The 24908-nt window shown below is 59.8% G+C and overlaps 2 protein-coding genes across 8 annotated transcripts in view; one reads left to right on the top strand and one right to left on the bottom strand.

The window, feature by feature from the left end:
- Positions 1 to 887: 887 nt before the first annotated feature.
- On the top strand, positions 888 to 9533 carry TRMT5 (tRNA methyltransferase 5). Of its 6 annotated transcripts, none has more exons than XM_029078836.1 (5): positions 888 to 938; positions 3485 to 4083; positions 5294 to 5418; positions 6581 to 7238; positions 8189 to 9533. In XM_029078836.1, the coding sequence occupies exons 1-5, from the start codon at positions 934 to 936 to the stop codon at positions 8290 to 8292; spliced, it is 1491 nt and encodes a 496-aa protein (XP_028934669.1). In that variant the 5' UTR covers positions 888 to 933; the 3' UTR covers positions 8293 to 9533. The 6 variants fall into 6 exon arrangements, with proteins under 6 accessions (XP_028934669.1, XP_028934670.1, XP_028934673.1 ...); XM_029078837.1 differs by lacking the exon at positions 8189 to 9533 and adding an exon at positions 7718 to 7760; XM_029078840.2 differs by having other exon boundaries at positions 899 to 938; positions 3226 to 4083.
- MNAT1 (MNAT1 component of CDK activating kinase) overlaps positions 9531 to 24908 on the bottom strand; it is a 102760-nt gene continuing 87382 nt past the window's right edge. The window contains exon 8 of one of the 2 annotated variants that reach the window (XM_029078842.1): positions 9531 to 9924. In XM_029078842.1, the coding sequence (XP_028934675.1) occupies positions 9804 to 9924 (121 nt within the window). In that variant the 3' untranslated portion in view covers positions 9531 to 9803. Of the gene's footprint in view, positions 9925 to 23943; positions 24148 to 24908 lie in introns of those variants that run through there. The other variant, XM_029078843.2, reaches the window with a different exon arrangement.

Below are 24908 nucleotides of genomic sequence, written 5' to 3' on the forward strand. Positions count from 1 at the left end.
GAGGAGGAAGAAGAAGAAGAAGAGGAGGAGGAGGAGGAAGAAAGGGAGGAGGAGGAAGAAGAAGGGGAGGAAGAAGAAGAAGAAGAAGAAGAAGAAGAAGAGGAGGAGGAGGAGGAAGAAGAGGAGGAGGAAGAAGAAGGGGAGGAGGAAGAAGAGGAGGAGGAGGAGGAAGAAGAGGAGGAAGTAGAAGGGGAGGAGGGGGAAGAAGAAGAAGAGGAGGAGGAGGAGGAAGAAGAAGAAGAGGAGGAGGAGGATGAAGAGGAGGAAGAAGAAGAAGAAGAAGAAGAGGAGGAGGAAGAAGAAGAGGAGGAGGAAGAAGAAGGGGAGGAGGAAGAAGAAGGGGAGGAGGAAGAAGAGGAGGAGGAGGAGGAAGAAGAGGAAGAAGTAGAAGGGGAGGAGGGAGAAGAAGAAGAGGAGGAAGAAGAAGAAGAAGAAGAAGAAGAAGAGGAGGAGGAGGAAGAAGAAGAAGAAGAGGAGGAGGAGGAGGAAGAAGAAGGGGAGGAGGAAGAAGAGGAGGAGGAGGAGGAAGAGAAGAAGAGGAGGAGGAGGAGGAGGAAGAAGAAGAAGAGGAGGAGGAGGAAGGAGGAAGAGGAGGGAGGAGGAAGAAGGAGGAGGAGAAAGGAGGAGGAAGGAGGGAGGAGGAGGGAGGTGGAGGAGGAGGAGGAGACGGTCCCTGACCCCCTCTAGACGCCCCTCGGTCTGTCGACGTTCCGGGCCCTGAGGCGGCCCCGGGGGGAGGGGGGGGGAGGGGGGGGAGGGGGGGGGAGGGGGGGGAGGGGGGAGGGGGGGGAGGGGGGAGGAGGAGGAGGGTGTCGCGGCGCGATGACGCCAGTCCCCGGCGACGGCCCCTCCTCCCTCCCTCCCCCCTCCCGCGGGCGGCGTCATGACGTCACGCGCCCCGCCGTCCCCGCGGGCCGAGCGTGGGCCCGGGCCATGAGGTGAGGCCGGCGCCCTCCCGGGCCTCTTCCCTCCTTAGCGTTCCTACGGGCTGAGCGCTTACTCTGTGCCCAGCGCTGTGGTAAGCGCCGGGGGGGAGAGGGGCGGTCGCTGTCAGGTGGTCCCCCCCGGGAGGCTCCATCCCCCGTTTGACAGAGGAGGGAACTGAGGCCCGCAGAATACTAATAAGGTTGGTACTGAACTGAGGCCCAGAGAATAATAATAATGTTGGTGTTTGTGAAGCGCTTCCTAGGTGCAGGGCGCTGTGCTGAGCGCTGGGGGAGAGACAGGGGCATCAGGGGGTCCCCCGTGGGGCTCACAGGCTTCATCCCCATTTGACAGAGGAGGGAACTGAGGCCCAGAGAATAATAATAACGATGCTGGTGTTTGTGAAGCGCTTCCTAGGTGCAGAGCGCTGTGCTGAGCGCTGGGGGAGAGACAGGGGCAGCAGGTTGGCCCACGTGAGGCTCACAGTCTTCATCCCCATTTGACAGAGGAGGGAACTGAGGCCCAGAGAATAATAATAATGTTGGTGTTTGTGAAGCGCTTCCTAGGTGCAGGGCGCTGTGCTGAGCGCTGGGGTAGCTACAGGGTCATCAGGTTGTTCCACGTGAGGCTCACAGTCTTCATCCCCATTTGACAGAGGAGGGAACTGAGGCACAGAGGAGTGAAGTGACCTGCCTAAAGTCACACGGCTGACAAGTGGCGGAGCGCTGCGCTAGGCGCTGGGGGAGATTTGCAGGGTCATCCGGTGGTCCCGGGAAGTGAGGCCGGACCGATAATGTTGGTATTTGTTCAGCGCTTCCTAGGTGCAGAGCACTGTTCTAAGCGCTGGGGGAGATGCAGGGTCATCGGGTTGTCCCACGTGAGGCTCACAGTCTTCATCCCCATTTGATAGAGGAGGGAACCGAGGCCCAGAGAATTAATTAATGTTGGTGTTTGTTAAGCGCTTCCTAGGTGCAGAGCGCTGTTCTAAGCGCTGGGGGAGATCCAGGGTCATCGGGTGGTCCCACGTGAGGCTCGCCGTCTTCATCCCCATTTGACAGAGGAGGTCACTGAGGCCCAGAGAATCATGATAATGTTGGCATTTTTTAAGCGCGTTCTATGTGCCGAGCACTGTTCTAAGCGCTGGGGGAGATACAGGGTCAGCGGGTTGTCCTACGTGGGGCTCCCAGTCTTCATCCCCATTTTCCAGAGGAGGGATGATAATGATAATAATACTGCTGATGGGACTTCTTAAGCGCTTCCTATGTGCAGAGCGCTGTTCTAAGCACTGGGGGGATACAAGGTGATCAGGTTGTCCCACGTGGGGCTCACAGCTTTAATCCCCATTTTACAGATGAGGGAACTGAGGCACAGAGAAGTGAGGTGACTCGCCCAAAGTCACACAGCTGGCAAGCGGCAGAGCCAGGTTTAGAACCCGTGACCCCTGACTCCCAAGCCCGGGCTCTAGCCACTGAGCCACACTGCTTGGATAATAATAATGATGATGATGATGATGGTATTAAGTGCTTACACTCTGCACCAAGCACTGTTCTAAGCGCTGGGGGAAATGCAAGGTCACCAGGTTGTCCCACAAAGGGCTCACAGCCTTCATCCCCATTTGACAGATGAGGTAACTGAGGCCCAGAGAAGTGAAGTGACTGGCCCCAAGTCACACAGTTGATAAGTGGCAGAACCAGGATTCGAGCCCGTGACCTCTGACTCCCAAACCCGGGCTCTTTCCACTAAGCCAAGCTGCTTCTCTTTACCCGGGCTTGATCTTGATTCAAGTCGATGGTATTAACTGAGCGCCACCGGGGGCCGGGCACTGAACGGAGCGCTGGGAAGAGTGCAGTGGTAGTGATAATTAGGCTATCTGTTAAGCGCCTCCTGTGTGCCGAGCGCTGTTCTAAGCACCGCGGTAAGTGCAAACTAATCAGGTTGCGCACACTCTCTGTCCCAAGGTGGGGTGAGGGTAGCTAGTGAGAAGGAAAATTGCCTTAATAACTAACTTATTTACTGAGAAGCAGCGTGGCTCAGTGAAAAGAGCACAGGTTTAGGAGTCAGCGGTCATGGGTTCCAAATCCCGGCTCCGCCATTTGTCGGCTGTGTGACTTTGGGCAGGTCGCTTAACTTCTCGGTGCCTCGGTTCCCTCATCTGTAAAATAGCGATTAAGATCGTGAGCCTCACGTGGGACAACCCGATAACCCGGTATCTCCCCCAGCGCTTAGACCAGTGCTCGGCACATAGTAAGTGCTTGACAAATACCAACCGTATTATTAACTTTTCATCTTTAAATACGCTAGTGCGATGAGGGTGCTGGTAGGGCTCTCGCAGATCTCTCGCGCACACATCAGGACTTCCTGAGCAGTGGGGACACCTGCCCTGGCCGGGCCGGCTGCCGTCAGGTACCGGGGGGTTGGGGGCAGGGGAGCCCCTCACCTTGGCTGTCTCCGGTCCAGCAGGAGGGTGGGGGAGAGGCAGCGGCGTCGGGATCCTCCTGCCGCCGCCCCCCACCGCGGCCCGGAGAGAAGATGCCCAAGCAGCGGTCCGCCTCTTTTCCAGGATTCCCTGTGACCGGCTGATCAGGTTGCTGGGCGCGCAGGGTCGCGGCGAGGCCGGGGCGGAGCGTCCGGGTCCGCCGGCTCGGGGCCCGGGCCTCGCGGACCGGCGAGCCTCGGCCATGCCGGGGGGGGACGGCCCCGACCCGTACGCCCCGTCCCCGTCCGTCCGAGGGATGACGGTGCTCAGCAGGGACGCCTTCTCCAAGACCGTGACCGTCCCGGCCCTCCGGGTGCAGAAGGAGACGGTCAGCCGGCTGGTGAAGGTGCTCAAGTCCGCGGGGCTGCTGCAGCGGCCGGGCGTTAAGCGCGTCGTGGAAGACCCAGGCGATGAGGACGGTCGCCTGGTCCTGCTGGACCCCGCCAAGGTAGCGGGGGGCGCCTCTCTGGAAGAGGCCGGACATCTCGGCCTCGACCGGCTGGGCGTCAGCCCCGAGCTCTCCCGGTACAACCTGGAACTGACTTACGACAACTTCAAGACGGAGGAGATCCTGCGAGCCGTACTGCCCGAGGGCCAGGACGTGACTTCCGGCTTCAGCCGGGTCGGCCACATCGCCCACCTGAACCTTCGAGACCACCAGCTGCCGTACAAGCATCTGATCGGTAGGTCGCCGGGCGACGGGGCTGCGGGGAAAGCAGCCCGTGGTACCGTCGGCGGGCTCAGTTGTCTCTCCACCCGCTGCGTCTCGCCGGGGGAGAGTCGGGCGGGCGAAGTCGAGGCCGGGCCCCGAACCGCGTCCCGTTTCCCCTTACGCCCGATGGCGGTGTCTTTCCTCGTGCCGGTAGAAATAAGGATAGGTATCGATTCACGCTGACCATATGCAAGCGCTGAACCGAGCGCTGGGGTTGGAGAGGAGAGGATCGGCTTGAACGAGGTCCCCGTTCCCCGTGGGTCTCGCGGTCTGAGAGAAAGGAGAAAACAGATCTTTATCCCCATTTCGTAGATGAGGAGACGCGGGGCCCAGAGAGGTTAAGAGACTCGTTCAAAGCCACAGAGCGGGCAAGTGATGAGTCCGGGACTGGATCCAGGTCTCCTGATTTCCCGTCTCCTGGTTTTTAAGTCGCGACCCACAGATATTCGGTCTCAGAAGGCCCCGTGCCAGAGTTTTGTTTCTGAAGAGATTCCCTGCCGCACCTGATTGGTTTCTCTGTGGCCCCATCCTGACGGGGAGCGGCCGGCGAGGGGAGCGGCCCGCTCTGCAAGGCGGTGCGGGGTCGGTCACTCGCCGGTCTTTGCTGTTGGGCCGGTGACGTTGTCGGAGGGGGACGTTTGCGCCCGACAGACATCCGTTTTTACGGGCCAGACGGCCTATGAGATTGCGATCGTCCCGAGGGACGAGGACCTTTGTATTTTTTCCCAGCGCTTAGTACGGTGCCCACAGTGTTCAGTGTAGTGGCCGACAATAAGCACTGAAATACTATTGCTTAGTAGCTCAGTACAGTGCTCTGCACACAGTCAGCGCTCAATAAATACGATTGAATATTGCTGAACAGCACAGGCAACTGGTTTTTGTAGAACCAGCACTTTGCAGCCAACGTCCACCAAATTTCCCGGGACGCTCCTGTGGCTCCTGGCGGGGGGAGACCTGAGCGCTTTGGCCAGGCTGATTTTACAGAGGCTGCCGGGCAGGGAGTTGGCAGCTGGGGGCTGCTCCACTGCGGGGGTTACGGACAGGCAGAGGGGCGGGAAGACGGCGCCACGGGAAGCGGGACATTCCCTCCGCACAGTTTCACTCTCTCTCGTCCGATCAGTTTACCGTCTCGTACCTGTCGCTTCGTAAAGGTTAAGCCGCCTTTACGACTCTTCTCTCAGGACAGGTCATAATAGATAAAAACCCCGGCATCACCTCCGCGGTAAATAAGACCAATATCATCGACAACACGTTCCGAAATTTTCAAATGGAAGTGCTGGCCGGCGAGGAGAACATGATCACAAAGGTACGGTACAACCTCGCCCTCCCCCCAGGCGGCGCGTAAAGACGGGCGAGGAGCCTCGGAGCGGCCAGGGCCGGGTGGGTCCCGGCCCGCCGCCTCAATCGCCCTCCTCTCCGCCCGCTGGCACCAAGGGGCGGGATGGGTCTGTAACGAGAGGCCGCCCGCCTCCGCGAGAACGGCGTGCCCTCCCGGGGCCGGCCGCCCCGAGCACGTCTCCGCCCGGCACAGCGGGAGTCGGCGTGGCTTCGCGACCCCTCAGACCGGCCACCCAGACCCTGGTTGGGCTCGGTTGCCGCCCCTGGCTCCACTGTCCCACTGTGGTCCCCCTCCCCGCCGCCACCCTCCGAGCGCCCGCGAGGCCGGGCCCGGTGGCCGTAGCGGCGAGGTGCCAGATCCCAGGCCCGACTCGTCCCCCGTTTACTTTCCAGACCTCTCGGCCAGCCCCCCGACGGTAGGATCTGAATGCTCACTACGTGCGGGGCGCTGCGCTGGGCACCTACCGTATGTAGGATAGACCCTCGGGAGAAACACCGATGCCCAGGGTTCCAAAGAAGACGAGCTAGGGCGAGCGGTCGAGAGGAGCTGCGCAGGGAGAATCCGAGCTTCGGTCCCCGATGGATCCCCGAAGGGGTCAGCCCTCAGGCTTCTAACAGCTTTAGGAAATGCCGAATGATCTGGGGGGACCTGGCAGCGCTTAAAACTCGCCATGCCACTTCCCGGTTACGCAGGGTGGGAGAGGAGTGGAGCTTGTCTTGCGCTTATTTTGCATTCGTCAGTGCTGACCGCTTTCCAGATGACAGGCCGGGAGGCAACTCCGGGATTTGGGTGACAGAACCGACCTCGAATGGATAACTGGGAATTTCACCTGGTCCCGAAGAACCGTCGGTTCCTCTTGGAGTGGTGATTTGGCGGGACTGCCCCGGCCAGTAGGGAGACAGGATGGGGCCCACCGGATGTTGGGCAGATGGGGAGGGGTCCCATTGGCTACGCAGACTCCCCCCGTGGAAGCCGGACGGTTCCCGGCCCTGGCATCGACCACCCCTCCCCCCCGGCCCCCGACCTCCCACGCCCAGCTGGGGTCCCGGCAGGGACGAATGAGGCGGCGCGGAGGACCCCGCCCTCTCCGCGCTCATCCCCCCTCTCACCCCGCCTCTCACCCCCTCAGGTTCGCGAAAACAACTTGAGCTACGAATTCGACTTCTCCAAGGTGTACTGGAACCCACGGCTGTCCACGGAGCACGGGCGCATCGCGGCGCTCCTGCGGCCCGGCGACCTGCTCTTCGACGCCTTCGCCGGCGTCGGGCCCTTCGCCGTCCCGGCCGCCAAGAAGAAGTGCGTCGTGTTCGCCAACGACCTCAACCCCGAGTCCCACCGCTGGCTGCGGCACAACTGCAGGCTGAACAAGGTGGACGGGCAAGTCCGCCTCTTCTGCCTGGACGGCCGGGACTTCCTCCGGGGCCCCGTGCGCGAGGAGCTGGCCCGGGGGCCGGGGGCCGGGGCCGGCGGCGGAGGGGGCCCTTCCGCCCACATCGTGATGAACCTGCCCGCGGCGGCCGTGGGCTTCCTCGGGGCCCTCCGGGGCCTGCTGTCCGGGCTGCCCCGCGGCCGGGGGCCCCTCCCCACCGTCCACTGCTACAGCTTCTCCAAGGACGCCTGCCCCGCCAGGGACGTGCAGGAGCGGGCCGGGGCGGCCCTGGGCGTGCCCCTGGAGGGCCGCAGCACCGTGCACCTGGTCCGGAACGTGGCCCCCAACAAGGAGATGCTGTGCCTCAGTTTCCGGGTCCCAGCCGCCGTGCTCTATGGAGACCGGGACACCCCCTCGGGTGAGTGGGGCCGGGGTGGGGTTGGGAGGGCCCCTCCCCTTCCCCGCCTCACTCCCATGTCGGCGCCTGGCACTGACCGCGTGGGCGGAGGGCGGTGTCTGTTCCACAGTAGGGAGACGTGCGCCCGTAGGCGTACGCACATAGAAGCAGTGTGGCCTAGTGGAGAGAGCACGGGCCTGGGAGTCAGAAGGACCTGGGTTCTAATCCCGGCTCCGCCGCTTGTCTGCTCTGTGACCTTGGGCGAGTCACTTCACTTCTCTGCGCCTCAGTTATCTCATCTGTAAAACGGGAATTAAGAATACGAGCCCCGTGTGGGACGGGGACAGCGTCCGGCCCAATCGTCTTGTATAATGATAATGATGATGTTGGTATTTGTTAAGCGCTTACTATGCGCAGAGCACTGTTCTAAGCGCTGGGAGGGATACAGGGTCATCAGATTGTCTCACGTGGGGCTCACAGTTTTAATCCCCATTTTACAGATGAGGTATCTGAGGCACCGAGAAGTTAAGTGCCCAAAGTCACACAGCTGGCAAGCGGCAGAGCTGGGATTCAAACCCATGACCTCTGACTCCCAAGCCCGGGCTCTTTCCACTGAGCCACGATGCTTCTCGTATCTACCCCGGCGCTTGGTACAGCGCTCGGGACGTCGAAAGCACTTAACAGATACCCCAGTAATTAGCATTACTGTTATCTTCGTTACTGTTGACACGTGTGCAGAGTGTCGATGGAAGTCACCTGCCGCTTGGCTCCTCTGGCTTTGGGAGCAGCTCTCCCAGATGGCTCGGCGCAAGTTGCGAAAAGCCGACCCAGCCCCAGACCGATGTGGCCTTGGGCGTGTGGGTGGGTCTCGCTGACATTTATGCCCGAAGCTTCCGCTTTCGGGGGCGGGCGCGGGTCTGAGCCCGTCCCAGCGGGGCAGCCGACCCGACCCCGCTCCTCCGAACCGACAGAGACGCCGGGGGAGGAGTCGGCGCCGCCTCCGCCGCCCCCGAAGCGTCGGCGAACGGACGGAAATCCCGCGGACGGAGAAGCCCGGACCGGCTCCGAGGCGTGATCTGTTCCCCGACGGACCGGCCCCGCGGAACAGGGCCCCCCAGACGCGCCCACCCCGGTGGCCCGGGACCCGCGGCCCAGGGCCACCCCTTCCTTCCGACGGTAGGCCCTCTCACCCTGTTCGAGGCTCCCGGCGGCCTCGGCGAAGTGGTACTCCAGCTCCAACCCAGAGGGGACTTCTTCCTTCCTCCCTTAAATGTCCAGAATGCTTCTGTCTCTGGCTCATCTGGGCTGGGGTGGTCTTTGGAGAAAGCAGTGAAACGGTTCGCTGCCACCGACGGGCTGCTGAATTTAAAGGAGATTTTTCCCCCCCCGACCCCCTCCTCCCTCTCCTGTCCCCTCACGGGGCAGGCCACGCCACCTGACCCGGAGGGGCGGGGGAGCCGGGCAGAAGAGCCCGCTCCTGCCCCGTCACTGCCGGCGTCCCGGGAATATAAAGGGAAGGGTTGGAAGCCCCTTCCCGCCCGCCCGCCGTCAGTCACGGATATTCTTCCCACCTTATAGGTCGGCCGAGAGCGGGGGTGGTCCCCGCCCCCAGCCCGGCACCCGATTCGGTCACCGTTGGTGGCAAGCTTGCCTCGGTTGAAAATACTGGGCCAGGACAAGGGGGATGCTTATGACCAAGTCCTTCCGGCACCCCGCCGCCCCGAGCGCAGATCCCCCGCTCCCCGACCCCGTCTCCCTCCCTCCGACAGATCAAAGGAACGGCCGGTCCCGCGGGGAGGGCGGGAGGTGGGATGCCCGGCCGGAGCCTTACGGCTCACCCCCCCCCGCCCCCCGTCGTGGCCAAGGAGAGCCGATTCCCTCTCCGCCGCTTCATCTTAGGGTGCGACGCGCTAAGAGCGGCAGAGGTGGGGAAGGGGTGCGTTTCCGGAAAGATCCCGGCGAGAGCCCCCGTCCGACGTGCTCCAACGGCCTCCGGCGCCGTGGCGCTCTCCCGGCGGAGAGGAGCCCGCCGAGCTTTGCCTTCCGTCCCCAGCCGTCCCGGGTGAGGACGGCCCGCGGCCGGGGGAGGCGGAGCCGCAGCCGAGCCCGGCCGGGGGTCCGTCGGAGGCGGGAGGCCCCCGGGACCCCCGCGGTCGAGACGCAGCCGCACCGCCGGGGGAGCGCCGGGAAGGAGGGAGGCTGCGGGACGACGCGGAAGGCCAGTCGGGAATATCTGCACCCAACGCTGTCGTCCCAATGTCATCGAATGCCTGTTCAAATTAAAGTCTGAAGTAAAAATAAAACCCAGAGACCTAATAGGAAGTCTAGCTTTATTAAAAAAAAGTCCTCGTGGGCCTGAAATCGCCCAAAGTCCCCAGCTAGGCTCTTCCTCTCTCCCAGACGCGTGGCTCACGGCCGCCGCTTCGGCCGGGGTCCACCCGGGCCCAGACTCTCCTCCTCCTCCTCCGCGGTGCCGCCGCCGGCACCGTTCTCTGGAGGGGGGTGCGGGGGCGGCCCGCGGTGGCGGCGCCCCACCGGCATTCCGCCTCCGCGGCCGGCGAGGGGGTCCGGTCCGGCACCCGGCGGCTAGCGCGGCTGCCAGAGCAGGCCGCTGAAGGCATCCTGCAGGGCCCGGTGGCAGGCCAGGGAGGACGTGTAGCCTCCGGCCAGGTCCTGCGGCGAGGCCGCGCGCACGTGGTCCAGGTACCTGCGACAGAAAGGGAGCGGTGAGGGCAGGGCTCCGCCCCCAGCCAGCAGAAATGGGCCAGGCTGCTCCGGCGGAAGAAGCCGCCTCGGGCGGCGAGGTCGTCCCCGTCCCCCTCTTGGTTCCAGAGAGGGGCTTCGCGATCCCCGCCCCGTCACGAAGGGTGGTCGCCGGGTGCCGGGTGACCCGTCCTCCGGGCCAGTTCCACCGGGAGAGCGGTGTGGCCCGGTGGAAAGAACAGACGTCCGGGAGACAGAGGACCTGCGTTCCGATCCCGGCTCCGCTGCTTCCCTCCCCGGTTAGATCACAACCTCCCGGTACCTCGGTTTCCTCATCGGTAAAATAGGGATGAAATACCCGTTTCCCCTCCTTTTCTGACCACGGCTACCCCCAAGAGACGAGAACCGTGTCTTTGAACCCGGCGCTTGACCACTACCACCACCGATTTTGTGAGCAGAGCGAGCGGGGCTTCCCGCTTCGTTGGCCGAGCGCCTCCCCGTCCACGTCCCCACTGAGGCGCCGAAGGTGTGGGCTCTTCTTCTGGCGACAAGCCCCCCCCCCCCCCCCCGTCGGCCATTCTCCGTGGGGCCCCCTTCTTTAATTTTCACCCCAGGAGCTGCCCCGTGCCCCCTCTCCCCGGTCCAGGCCGGCGCCTGGCACGGGGCTCCATCCGGAGGCCCCCGCGGCCCGCCCCCGCCGCACAAAGGTGAGACTGTGGCGGGATGTGCCGCGCGCACGGCCTCTCCTAGGCGACGGGGAAACCCGAGCCGGCTGCCCGGCTGGCCACCGGGCCGAGCTCCGGAACGGTTGCGTCGTATTTTACGACCGTGGCGGGGGTTCATGAAGAGCGCGTAAACCGGCGCGGTAAACGGTCAACCCCGTCGGTGCCGTCCGGGGGCTAAGAAAGCCGCAGGGGAGAGGGCCGGCCCCGGCGGGAGACCACGTACCGTGCCGTGCTTCTCATCCCCCGAGGGCGGAGAGTCAGGCCCGGGAATCTTCCCGGGCTCAGCTGCCCTAGCCGATGCCGGAGGGAAGCTCGGGCCCTGTACCCGTCAGTCGATCGATGGTATTTATCGAGCGCTTAACTATACGGGAGAGTACAATATGATAGAGTTGGTAGAGACGATCCCTGCCCGCAAGGAGCTGACGGTCTACAGGGGGAAACAAGTTACCGTACAGCTAGGGGAAATAATAGACTATATGAATATGGATAAAGTGCTTTGAGGCTGGGCTGAACATCCAGATGCTTAAGAGGATCCCAGCCAAGTGCATAGATGGTGCTGAGGGGAGAGGAAAATGAGGGTTTCCGTCGGGGAAGGCCTCCCAGGCGAGGGGGAAAGGAGGGTTTAGTCAGGGAAGGCAGGGCCTCTCAGAGATGTGACTTGGGGAGGGTTCTGAAGGAGGGGAGAGTGGTGAACTGTCATACATTCATTCAACATATTTATCGAGCACTTACCGTGTGCAGAGCACTGTATTAAGCGCCTGGGTAAGTACAGTACAAGGATAAACAAACATTCACGGAGAAAGGGGGTTATGTGGACGAGGGGTCGGCAACGGGAGGGATGAGATGGAGGTAGGGAGGGTGCCTCTGTACCCGTCCCCGGGTCGAGCACGTTGGGGGGACCCCTGAGGTGGGGGGGTGGGAGGGAGGAGGAGGAGGAGGAGGAGGAGGAGGAAGATGCTATTTACGATAGCAGCAGTTTTTGATCTCGCCAGACGCAAAGAGTTTCCAACCCCCACCAACTGCAGCTCCTCACACCGGGCACACAGAGCTCCTCGGGGCTGATCCCTCACAACTGCCCCTCCCTTCACACACGCACACATACACAGACATCCCCACCCCGTCTGCAAAGTCCGCCAGTACTGTGACCGTCTAGGCTCTGCCTCGCCGGAGCCCCGGGGGAAGAGTCGCAGTCCCACCCCAACCCGCTGCTCCCGGGGGGCTCTTCGGAACCGTAGACGGCGAGGACCGCCAGAGGGGCTTGCCGAATTGGGGCCTGGTTTTCGTCTACTGCGCGCTCGCTTCGCGGAGAGCAGTCGAAGCTCTTCAGAGAAAAACCGCTCGGCGTCCGGCTGCCGAACAAAGCCGAGGGGCGGGCGGACCCCGCTGGGACTTTGGGCTTTTGCTACTTCCAGGTGCCCTGGGCCCAGCAAGACCTTCCTCTCTCTGTCTGCTTCACCACTCCCGCCCCCCGACACGCACACACCCCCCCCCCATCCCCACCCCCACCACTACCCTCCCAACCACCCCCACCAGGCAAGCTCTCGGGGCTGGGCGTTTTGTCCCCAGCTCCAGTCCTCCTCGGCCTCTCATCCCCTCCATCCGTCTGGGCCGGCTGCTCTGGCAGAAGGAGCCGGGTCACCGCGCGTCATTCACTCTTGGCTTCGGAGAGGTGTGAACCTGGCCGACGTCTGATCTTTGCCACCAGACCCTCCTCTGGGACCACCCTCTGGCCACTTTCCTTCTGCTAAAAGCCTCCCCCAGCCCATCCGGTCGAAAGAGGGTCACCGTGAACTCTGTCGGCCACCGGGCGGGGGGTCGGGGGGGGGAGGAAGGAGACGTCACTCCGGGTCCCCCCGCAAGCCCTTCCGTTCTGCGGAACGGACGACCACAGCGCTCGAACCCTGACTTGGCAGAGGGGGCCTCTCCTCTCTCCCCCAGACCGATAAGAAGGCCAGAGAGGAGCACTCGCAACCAGGTGGATCCAGAACAGCGTCTCCTCTCTCCTCCGAGCCCGGCGTACCGGCCGGGGCCCCGGGCACCGAACCCAGAGGGGGAACCCATCTGGGCCACTCGAGCCCGACGGCAGTCAGGGCCGGGGCCGCGACCTGCTTTTACAAGGTGACCCATTTTGAAGGTTCCCAGCATGAAGTCATACTGCATTAGGCGGGCCTGTTTCCAATAGAGCCACCCTATAAAAGGCCGGCCTCCCACCCCACAAAATTCAAATCAAAGCCCCATTAGGGGCGAGGTGTCGGCTGATCTCAGCTGTCGAGGACGACAGACAAAAATAGGTGCTCTACCGCACCGCCGGCCAGATGCCCGTCATAAAAGATTTTCATTAACAACTTGAAATCCCGCTCCGAGGGGCCTGGAGGCCGAGGGACCTCCCTCCATAGGGGAGCCCAACTCGGGGAGCCCGTCCGGGTCCCCCAGTCGCGAGTCCAAGCGGGGCACCGGGGCGGCCTGGGGACCTGACCCCAAGGGGCGGTGACGGAGGAAAGGAGACAGAAGAGAGGACCCGCCACCTTGCCCGCCGGAACCGCGGCCCGCCGGCACGAGCTCTTGGCTCACCGAGAACCCTGCCCACCCCGGGAACCGTGGGCTCCGTCAGGGGCCGGCCCAAACCCCCAGGCTGTGGGGCAGCACCTGCTCGCCTGCCAGCCGCACCCTCATCTTTCTCCTTCCCAAGCAATACAATTGATGGGCACCCGCCTCTGCCCTAGAACGTTGGAGGACCCAGAACGGGAGCGTTACCGGTTGGGGTGGCCCGCCACACGAGTCACAGAACTCAGCAGCCATCCCACACAGGCTAAGAGCTTTGTGGCACGGACTCACTCACTCCAGGAGGTGCTGATGCCCAGTTCACCTTCTGGTGCTGCGACCGAGGGCGTCGCAGAAGGCCTCCAGAAGAGCAAATCTGACCTGGGGCGTCTCATCCCCATCTTAACGGTGCTTAAGAGTAGCTGGTCTATTGCTTAATCCAGTTCCTCGACCTCTCAATGGGACTATGGCCTCCCCTCCCTCCCTCCTTCATGCCAAAAGCATGGTGGAAGAAGGGGGGGGGGGGGCGGGTGAGGAAAGGGGCTCCCGGGCAGTGTCCATTGAGCATGCCGGGCACTAAGTGGGCAAGAGGGCTGTTGCCAGACCTTCAACTCACTCCTGAAGCCTCCAGTGTCCCCATTCCCCTTCTTCATCCCTAGTGACCTTGCCGATTTCTATATTGACCAAATTGAAACCCTGAGGCTTGAGTGGCCCCAAATCTCTCCCTTCTCATGCAGGGGTGGGGAGAGGAGAGGGAAAGACAGATAGAATTCCTGCACTTCCCAGAGCCCGCAGGAATGGAGAAATGGTTGGAAGTGACCAAAGCTCCACTTGGATGTGCGGAATCAGTGAAGAAAGCTCCAACGCCCTTCAGTAGACTGGAGTCACCACCACCCCCACCCCGCCCATTCTTGCCTGGCTTTAGTTTCCACACTCAGGAAGTGTTCGCCCACAATCCGAAGCGGGCTGAAGGTTCTTGGGATGTGAGGGTTGGAGTTTTTGCTCGGTCCACGGTGGGGAAGACTCGGGAAATCGCCCCCCACCGCCCTGGCACCACAATCTCCCTGCCAGGTGGAGGAGAAATGGTAGGAGGTGGCGGAGGAGGAGGAAAGAGGGAGGCGGCAGGGGCAGTGGAGGCAAATACAGACCCGAACCCCACAACCAGGATGCAAAAGCAGTTAGAAACCCTGGGTGGGTGGCCCATAAACCTGTGGCCCCCCAACCCCGGAGGAGGGGCTCTGCAGGAGTCGGGGGGGGAGGTGGGAAGGGAAGGCGCACGAGGGGAGGTGGAAGCTCTGGAGACCGGGGTGGCGGTAAGTGATACTTAGCCAAGACGCTCTGATTCATGTCTTCACATTAGCTGCTTAATTGCAGGCTGAATTTTTCATTAGCTGACCAAATACTTATTTTATTGGCTTGGGGAAATAGCTGTAATCACATTTACAGTAAGAAATCCTACCAGTTTTCCAACACGCACTTCCTGTGAGCGGGGCACAGCCTGACCGCAGGCAGAGCACAAATGGTGCGGCCCCCCCCCACCGGGGGGGTCCCAGAGCCCGGCGCTCCCGGAGCCCGGCGCTCCCAGAGCCCGGAGCGCAGAGTAGCCCGTCGGATGTCTCCGACGAGGCCGGGAACCGGAACTCCTTCTGCCCAGAAGACCGAGCGCCTGTCGAGGGCCCGGGCGGCTGTTTGGTTTCTGAATTGGGAAGGGCTGCAGGAAGATCCTAAACATCTGGATTTGGGCCTTTGGCGACCAGGCCACCCAACCAGAGCCAAAGGGCAGAATTAGACCATCGGCTGGCCCCGGGGCCGAACTGGACTGTCGGTCGGAGCCACGGTTCGCCAGATCAGGAAAGCCAGAACTTGGAAATCCCCATCCCGCTGCTCCTCTGCACCAACTTGAGGCTCAGATCCCAGTAAAGACTCTCTTACCCAGTCCTGATCCCAGCTCTGGCCTGACTAGGTGCCCAACCCCAGTCGCTTACCAGGGCACAGAGCCGCTCTGCAGCCCCTGCCTGCTGAAACCCTCGGCTTGCCCATGAGAGCTCCCTCTAGACTGTCAGCTCGTTGTGGGCAGGGAATGTGTCTGTTATATTGTTACACTGTACTCTCCCAAGAGCTTAGTAGAGTGCTGTGCACATAGTAAGCACTCAATAAACACGACTGACTAATGCTACTGGACTCACCCAAGTGCTCAGGACAGCACCTTGCACACAACAGACACTCAACACACACTACCGTTGGATTGATTTTCCCCAAGGGGGGGACTTGCTTTCAAATGACTCCCAAAGGGTGTCCGTGTAGCCGGCGGGGTGTCAGCCCCCTGAAGGAAACGTGTCAAGTTCCCAAAAGATGAAATGGTCCCAGCAATCAGTCAAGAAGCAGCACGGCCTAGTGGAAAGAGACGGAAGTCGGAGGACCTGGGTTTTAATCCGGGTTCTGCCGCTTCTCTTCTATGTAGCCTAGGGCAAGTCACTTCACTTCTCTACGCCTCAGTTACCCCATCTTAAAATAGGGATTAAATCCTATTCCCTCAGACTCTGAGCCACATGTGGGACAGGGACTGAGTCCAATCTCATTAACTTGCACCTTCCCCAACACAAAGTAAGCACTTAACGAGTACCATAAAAAAAACTGAAAAAGTCAACAGCATTTACTGAACACTAAATGTGCAGAGCACTGCCCTAGGCCCCTGGGAGAGGACAGCAGAGTTCGTAGACCCTATCCCTGCCCTCTAGTTGCTTCCGATCTGGAGGGTGAGGCAGGCGCTAGGGGTAATCACAGTCAGGAGGAGGAAGGATAATAATTGTGGGGAGGGGGATCCGTGCTCTAATGCTGGGGTGTGTGGGGGGTTTGGACTCAAATGCTCTGGTGGGTTGTGAGGTGACTGGGGTACAGGGGTTGCTTGGGGGATGCAAGGATGGAGGACCGTCCCCCTGGAGCCCAGTGTGAGGGAGAGGGCGGGTGGCCCTGCCTCAGGCCCGGCTCAGTGGGGCTCTGACATCTCTGCCCTAAAGCAGATTGGCCTTCAGTGATGGGAGGGAGCGAGGTGACAGGTCCTGCCAGACATTTCTTTACTTCCTTTACTCAGGGGAGAGTCTTTCTGGGCCCAGACCGCCCCGTGGACGGTGCCAGCTCTGAATACAAACTGACGGTCTTTTTGAGGCAAACGTATATAGGAGCCCTAAGGAAGGGTCCCAGAAATGGCCAAAACAACGCCGGTCACTCGGAGTGGTGCTAAGACCAATGCTCGGCACCCAGCGGACACTCAGGTACTACCGTTTGACCAACCGCCCCCGGAACGTTTTTTTTTCTTAAATGGTATCTGTTAAAAGCTTACTGTGACGAGCACTGTACTAAGCAGTGGGGTAGCTACAAGGTTGGACACGGTCCACGTCCCACGTGGGGCTTACGGTTTTAATCCCCATTTTACAGGTGAGGTAACTGAGGCCCAAGAGAGGTGACGTGACTTGCCCAAGGTCACAGAGCAGACAAGAGGTGGAGCCGGGATTAGAAACCTGGTGCTCTGGCTCCCAGGCCCACGTTCTTTCCACTAGGCCACGCTGCTTCCCACAAGCCTCCGACTGGAAGCACCCTACCTTCCGACCTTGCTCTGTCTCACTTTATTTTTTGAGACCCGCGCCCTTGAGGTTTTCTTTAGCTAATTCAAGAACTCCAAATCCACTGGTCTGGTTTCTTTAAATAAAAGAAACACAAAAAACAAAGTACTGGCAATGAAAGGTCACAGAGGTGCCTCTGCATATAAACATCATCAGCGTAAATCTGACTGCAAGACACTAGCCAAGAAAGCCCTGGTCTTGTCTGGGAAGCGACCAAATCCCTTTAAATAGAAATGGGAAATGGAAAGCAGAAACAGGACTGCCCCGGGGGGGGGGGGGGGGGGGGTGCAGAGCACACAGGGAGAGCTGGACCTTCCTATTGTGGGGAACCGTGGAGAAGGGCAGGGATCTGCGGGGGGGTTGCTCCTCGGGTTGCTTTTGGGGTTTGGACTCAGTCGCTGTCCCGGGACTCTTACTGTGGTTATTTTTATCTCACCCGCTGTGAGTCCCGGGACCCCTCGGACCCCCATCCTGAATGAATTCCGGGGCGGCCGGCAGAGGAAGCCCCGCATCGCCAACGAGGTCACCAACGTCACCGCTTCCGCTTTGGCAAGCGCTGGCCCCACGTTTTCCACGGCTCAAGCGGCTTGTGGAAAGCGGCGGGCTGGGGACGGGCCGAGGGACCCACCTCACGTCCCCAGGGGCCCCGCCCCATGACCCCAGATGGCCTGGCTGCCGGCGGCTTCCCACCCCAGGGAGTTGGGGATGAGAACGGTGAGTGCAACCAAGGCTTCTCCGGCTCAGGCCCCGTGTCCCTGCCACCCGAGGCAAACGGGACGTGTCGGGGTCTCCGGTGATGGTCGGGTACCGGCCTGCGGATGGCTCTCTTGGCTCCGTCCTCTGGGTGGCCAGGAGGGCAATCTGCCTGACCAGGTTTCCAGGGTGGGATCGGCAGAGTGAGCTAGAGATTAAACCCCGACACCACCTTCACCATTTTCCCCGGCAGCCCCCTCGGCTCCCAGAACCACCTGCCCACATGGCAAGGTCACCAGGGACCTCAAGGGGATCCAGGAGAGCTGGCACTGCCGGCCGGGACCGGTTACCCTTCAGAGGGCGGCGGACCCACCCGCGGCTACAATTACACTGTGACTAATGACCGATTCAAGTTCAGGCTCTGCTCAGTGCAAGCAACGGCTAACACTGAATGCTTTGGGAGGACCGGGCCCAGGCTGAAAAGTTCTTGTTTTTAATGATCTCTCGCTCTCTCTCTCCCGCCCTCCCCCAAAGGCTGGAGTAAGTAATTTCCTTGATGGAAATTCTATTTAGGAATAAAATAAAGACTCAACAGATAGGCCTCTAACAACTGGAAAAAAAAAAACTGCTCATCTTTCAATTCCCAAAGGCACCAATTTGGTAGAAGGCCTTCTGACCTGAAAGAGTTAAAGCACCTCCGAAAAGTGAGGTGAGGTGTTGACTGTGGGTCCGTGGCGAGAACAGTTACGATTTCATTAATCCGGGTCCTACCAAGCGAAAGGACAAATTCAGCATTGCTCCAAAACCACAACTACGCTGTTTCTAGCAAAGGGAAAAAAAACAGTCATTTGCCTTAAAATCAATAGCTCCGGAGTCAGCCTCCAGGTGCCCAAACTTAATCTCCCATCAAGCCCCTGGAGCTCAGATTCCACCTTCCCGGAATGCTAAGACTCTAACCCTCCTCAGCTCCTGCCCTCCCCGCCCCAGCCCCCACTCCTCCAACACTGGAATCGAGGCCCTTGCTGGAGCCGCTTTACCACCCGGGGAAACCGATGGAGAAATGAGACAGGCAGAAGGTCAGGGAAGCAGACGGGCAGGCGGGCAGGGAAGGGAAAGGAAAAAAAGGGAAGAGAGGGAGCAACAGCGCAGACCCCGGCAGATGAAGGAGGAAGACAAGAGTACTAGTTCTAGAAGATGCCAACGGACAATTTTCCTCCGGGAGACACGCACCTCTTGGCAGATGCACAAAACGTCGCGCTCGGGAGAGTCAGGCACGGTTGCGGCGGTTGCGGAGGAAGGGGGAGGGGGCCGGGCTATCTAACTGGAGGTGCGGCAGCAGGCCTGGACTCCGGGAGAGGCTGTAGAAACCTACCTCGACCACGGCCCAGATGGCGGGCCGGTCGCCTGAACCAGCCTGGCGGGGATTTTCCCGTTCTAACCCCCGGGGCCCGAGGGCGCCGTCCGACCGGCCGAACGGTTCCGCAGGATCCAATTTTGCCAACCGGCACGTGTGGGAATTGGATCTAGGCCCACCCGGGCCAACGAGCTGAGCTCCGGCGCTGGACCTCTGGGCTTCCCAGGGCAGGGAGAGCCGCCGCCAACACAGAAAGGCTGTGGTGGGCCGGGGTCTCCGTCCCTCCTCGCCAGGCTGCTGGCGAATGGAAGCCTGATAGCTGGGCACACAAACCCCAGAGACCCAGTCCCCAAGCAAGCCCTCCGGGGCTTTTTCCTGGTGCTCCGAGCTCCGGCAGTCTCTCCTCCACGTGGTTGGTGAGAGGACAACCGGCCGAAGCCGACGAATCCCAGCTGCGGAAATGGCAGCACCAGAGACGGGCTCGAGCATGTCACAGGGAGCAGAGAAAAGCAGGGGATTTGGCCGGTGGCTGCAAGCCTTTGGAGGAAGCACCGGTGGAAAAACAAGTGTCGGAGCAGAAAGCCTGCGGCGAGACTGACACTATTTAGGGAAGATTAAGGGGGCTGAGGGTGGGGGGGAGGGGGTCACGTCGAGGTGAGGAGAAGCCGCCTCCGCCTCCCCACCCCACCCGCCCGCGGGGTCTCAGCAGACTGCTGTTCCCGAGGCCCACGCCAGGCTGCTTGCACACGGGCACGGGGGTGGCGAGGCGGCGGTGGCCGACTCCCAGCCTCGCGGGTCAGTTTACAGAGCTCGAGCCGCGTGGCCCAGTGGATAGAGCCCAGGCCTGGGAGCCAGAAGGACCTGGGTTCTAACCCCGGATGCGCCACTTGTCTGCAGTGGGACCGTGGGCAAGTCACTTCACTTTTCTGGGCCTCGATTACCTCACCTGTAAAAGAGGGATTAAGACTGTGAGCCCCATTATTACCTGGGCTGCCAATACCTTTGGGGAGCTGATCTGGAGGGAGGGCTCACCCTTGCAGCTGCCCCGGAGAGTGGAAAGGCTGTGGGAGACCGACACGGTTCACCCTGACAGTTACCCTGGGGGAAGATCTGAGGAGGGACAAGGTTTTGGTGGGGTCTCCGGAAGGATCACTGGTACAAAATCGGTTAGCGCCCAAGTGAAAATCTGAAATCAAGGGGCCACCGAGAGAGTTTTACTATCTAATCTTGGGGAGGGAGGGGAAACAAAGTCGGGTCCCAACTCCCCAGAACCCTCCCAGAGCGCAGCTGGATTGGATTTTGACTTGAAGCAACATTAAGTTCAGAATACAGATACGCAACGTTATTTCCGTTTCAGCAGAAGTATAAATACCCCCCCGTCACATCCGCTGCGAGAACCAGAGTTTAATCCTGCCGCTCATCAAGCAGCAACTAATTGAAAGATTAAGCTTGTCCGGGTATGAAGCACTTTATTAACTGAATCTTCATCGAAAGAATTACTCAATTCTCTCGATAAGGACCCAGACATCAAGACAAACACATCCCAGGGAGAGAGGGATACTGGGAATTCTGGCTGGGTGGTGGGATCCGTCCATTTCTGGATGGAATGTGTTTATTGTTATACTCTACTCTCTCAAGCACTTAGTACAGTGCTCTGCACACAGTAAGCGCTCAACAAATACAACTGAATGAACGAATGAATACACTGCTTTGCCGAGGAGAGCGATCAGCTCTGCACCCATAGCTCCCGTGGAAGGGAAAGCACCAAGCGCTAGCGTCTGCCGGCTGGCTCAAAGTGGGCACGGTCTCCGGGATCCGGGAAGGGGGATTCCCGGAACGCCACCTCAGAGGATAAAACACCTAAAGTCCACCAGATTGGGAGCACAAAGCCCTGCCCACACTGGCCTCTGGCCTGCCCCAGGCAAATGAAAATCTCCTCGGCTCTCTCGGCTGCTGAGCCAAAGCCCAACAATCAAACAGGGGAAGATTTCAGGATTTCACTTCCTCCAAAGAAATTCTTGAAGCCCCTGGCTCCTCCAACATCTAGTGTGAGTTTATTTTTGTTGTGGCTGATGGGGGAGGAGGGGTGTCTTGGGGGAGGCCCCTGCTGGAGGCCCGGGAGCTGCTGACCGGACCCACGCTGGCTTATCAATCAGTGAAATTTATTGAGCACCTACCGGGTGCAGAGCACTTTATTGAGTGCTTGATAGTCCAAGAGAGTTAGCAGACACGATCCCTGCCCTTCAAGATGCCCGAATGACCCAAGGGAGCCAGTGGGGGACACCAGGCTGAGCCTCTCTCCGTGCTAGGAGTTCTCAATGGCCTCAGCGATGGTTGCCCCTAGGTCTCTGGAGGGTACTCTGTGTCCAGCGGCCTGTGCCTCGGGCCCAAGGTGGCGGGACTGAGACCCTCGCGTGGAGAAACCGGGTTCACCGCCGGGGGCTGACACAGCTCTGCTCATGCTCACTGTGACCCGTGGGAGCCCGTGGGGGCCCCGAACGAGGAGGGGCACCGTGCCCAGCCTGCCCCCAGGATCCTTCAAAGATTGAGCTTAGGAGGAGGGAGTAACAGCCCCTCAGTTCCTCCATCCCCAGTGCCGCCATCGACTTCAGAAAACTCAGAGGTGGCTCTTTGAGAGCGTGCTGGGGCTTAGGGAGCCTCCTACATGGGAAAGAGTGGGCTGCTCTGGCTCCTGGCGACAACAAAGCAGAAAGAAGAATCGGTTACCTCGGCAAAAGGTTGACCGTGCCCTCTGGCTGAATCATGCCAACCCCTCCATGACTGTGGGGCACACCCCCGGGACAGAAGAATCCCGAAGGACAAGAGGCTATCGCTGGGAGTGGAAGGAGCCCACGTGAGGATTCGCTGGACGCCCAGAGCCCGGCCCCACCGCCTGCGTTCCACGAGATCTACGCGGACAAAATGGCACGTCAGAGGAGCCTCTCTCGGCAGAACCTCCCTCCTCTGATCCTCACCTTCGCCACACCGAGTGGATCCGAGACCCAAAGCAAAAGTAAGTGATCTTCCAGGGCTGGGACGTGAGCCAGTTTGGGATGAACAGAGCGTAAGGCAGAATGATCAGGCTACGAAATGACCCAGCTCCTTGCCAAGCTACCCAATAGCCCCAATCTCTAGGCTGGAAAAAGTAAGTTTTCCTGCTAAACTGAAACACATTCTAGGAAATGCTCAGAAGGCTTTCAAAAAAAAAAAAAAAAGAAAACCGGCTCCAGTTCCAACCCTGAAAGCCACTTAGCGAGAGTAAAGGAAGATGATTGTGATATTTCAGCGAAGCCCATTTGAGTAAAAAGGTTTTGCCGAAGTTGAATAATAATGAATTCCTGGTGCCCGGGGGTGACAACGTGTTAATATCAAAACAAGAAAACCCCTCCAAGTCTTGTAAAAAGGAAACCTCACTTTTTCCAGTTGCAACTGGAATTAATATCACATCAATTTGAAAATGTCTGTTTTCTATAAGGCTACAAAGCTGGGAACAGAAAGGAATAAATCCTACAGTCTTCAGAGGGAGAAAAGTTCTCGGGTGTTTTGTGCGATTTGGAGCAGTTAGTGAAGCAGAAACAACCCTGTCAGTGACAAAACTTGGGCACATGTGCCTACACATACACACATAGACACACACACTCACAAGCACCCATATGTGCTTGGACATACATGAGCAGGGACACACACACACACACACACACACACACTCTCTCTCTCTCTCTGTCCTGAATTCATCCATCAGGCTCGTAGACAGGCTTGAGATTTTGCTCAGTAGGCACGAGTGAGGTTGGCTAGTGGGCGTTTAACCATGCCACATGACTGTCACCCGGATTTCCCAGTTCATGGGGTGGGGCCACCACAAACCGGGGCCTGGAACCCACACCGGGCAGTCTCAGGCCCGAATCCACCCCAGCGCCATGCTCTCAGGACCCGGGCCAATGGGACCCAGCGCCAAAACCGCTGCGCTCTCCCTTCTCCCGGAGCACACCCGTCTGTGTCCACTCTGCACTCTGGCTGGAGGGTTGCCGGGGACCGGGGGACGCTCGCCCGACGGCATGGGCCTCTCTGCGTGGGATGCCACACAAGAGCCAGTATAGCGACCATCCAGGTGTGACTTTTTCTCAGCGCAGGGCCTGTAAAGAACACGACCACCAACTCTGTTGTACTCTTCCAAGTGCTTGGTACAATGCTTTGCACACCGTAAGCATTCAATTAATACCACTGATTGATCAATTGGAGAACGTTGTCCCGCTTGCCAGAAGTCCCAACCAGGCTGCAGTCCCACGGGGGGACTCGTCAGTCAGGACAGGCCGATGGCGGAGCAAGTAATGGACACAGGGCAACGGCCGTGGGCAAGGGGCCGAGCTTCCAGCAAGTCCCACCCAGGGGTGAGCAGACACGAGGAGAGAGGACAGGAACGGGCTGGCCGGCCAAGGGGAGTCGCGGGAAAGTCTGTTGGCAAAGAAAGCACTTGCAGAGGCAAAGTCAGAAGCCCCGGAGGAGGGAAAACGAGAACAAGAAACTGGCCAGCTGCACGTTCTGCAAACAATGCGACTCACCCTTCCCCAAACCCCTCAGAAGGCTTCGTCCCTCAACTCCACCATCGAAACATTCCCGGGGCTGTTGGCGAGATCTACTTCAGGGAGGCGAGAGGCATTTTGCCCTCTAGGCACGACTTTCCCTTTCACAAAACTCTCTGGCACTTGAGATGTTTGAGGAAAGACTGACCTCATCTCCGTTTACAGTCGCTGCCCCTCGCGACGGATGGGCTCAGACCCCCGGCCACAACGCCGCCAAGAATCAGGGCTGGATTTCCTGCCGGCCTTCTTCCATGTCTCAGCCCCACGTCTCAGAAGAGCTCCACTAGTCTCTAGGAGAGCCCGGCTTGACACATTCCTCCGCTAAGTCACAGCCAGGCCCGAAAGACGGGTTGGCTTCAGGGCTGGAACCGTGGCCTTTCACGTCCGAAGCACAGTGGTGTCCCCTCCTTCGTGGACCATGACCCCCAGTCCTCACCCACCGTTCGAGACCTCAGACGTCCTGCTGAAGCCCCCCGCGTCCCCCACTGCCTCCCTCGCCAACCCCTGAGGCACACGCTAACTCCTCGGTGGGCACGAATCTGCACTTCTTTCTGTCAAGACATCAATCAATCTACTGAGTATTTACTGAGCACCAGCGCTAAGGCCTCCAATTAAATCTCAACCAGGGGTTACCTTAACAGGTACCTCCGACGGCCTCCCAGGACGTTTGTACGGACCAAATGAAATCATCGGTGTGAAATCTCCGTGGATAAACTAAAAAAAAAAGCATTGGGGTCACTTACTGTGATTACAGAATGTCTGAATGAGTCGATCAAGACCACTGGCTTCATTCTCTGCTCTGGAAAGAAGTCAGACAGGCTGACACTTCTCTCTCTCACAGCTCACGGCTCAGACAGTTGCTGCTTTTCCTGCCACCATAGTAAATCATAATAATTAGAGTATTTGTTAAGTGCTTACTATGTGCCAGGCACCGTACTAAGCACTGCGGTGCATACAAGCCAATCGGGTTGGACTCAGTCCCTGTCCCATGTGGGGCTCACAGTCTCAACCCCCACTTTACAGATGAAGTAACTGAGGCACAGAGAAGTGAAATAACTTGCCCAGGGTCAGAGAGCAGACGAGTGGCAGAACTCATGACCTTCTGATTCCCAGGCTTGTGCTCTATCCACTACATCATGCTGCTTCTCTAAAGCACAGGGGAGCTCTGGATGGGCTGGAGTCTCCCGGCGGGAACGGCAGATGAACCTTGGCCTCGAGACATTAGGAAGGAACACCAGCACTATCCACCAATCCTACTGATTGAGTGCTTACCTTTTGCAGAGCACTGTACTAGGCAGTTGGGAGAGTATAATATAACACAGTTGGTAGGCATGTTCCCTACTCACAATAAGCTCCCAGTCTAGAATATAGTTCCCACCTGCCCGGACCGTTGGGCTTCCTGTGACCGAGCACTCCAGGCCCGGCGCTCGGCCTCCCAGTGCAGTCGCAGGAACGAGGGCGCTGCAGGGACTTAA

This window comes from Ornithorhynchus anatinus, chromosome 14, assembly GCF_004115215.2.
Source record: "Ornithorhynchus anatinus isolate Pmale09 chromosome 14, mOrnAna1.pri.v4, whole genome shotgun sequence".
NCBI lineage: Eukaryota > Metazoa > Chordata > Mammalia > Monotremata > Ornithorhynchidae > Ornithorhynchus > Ornithorhynchus anatinus.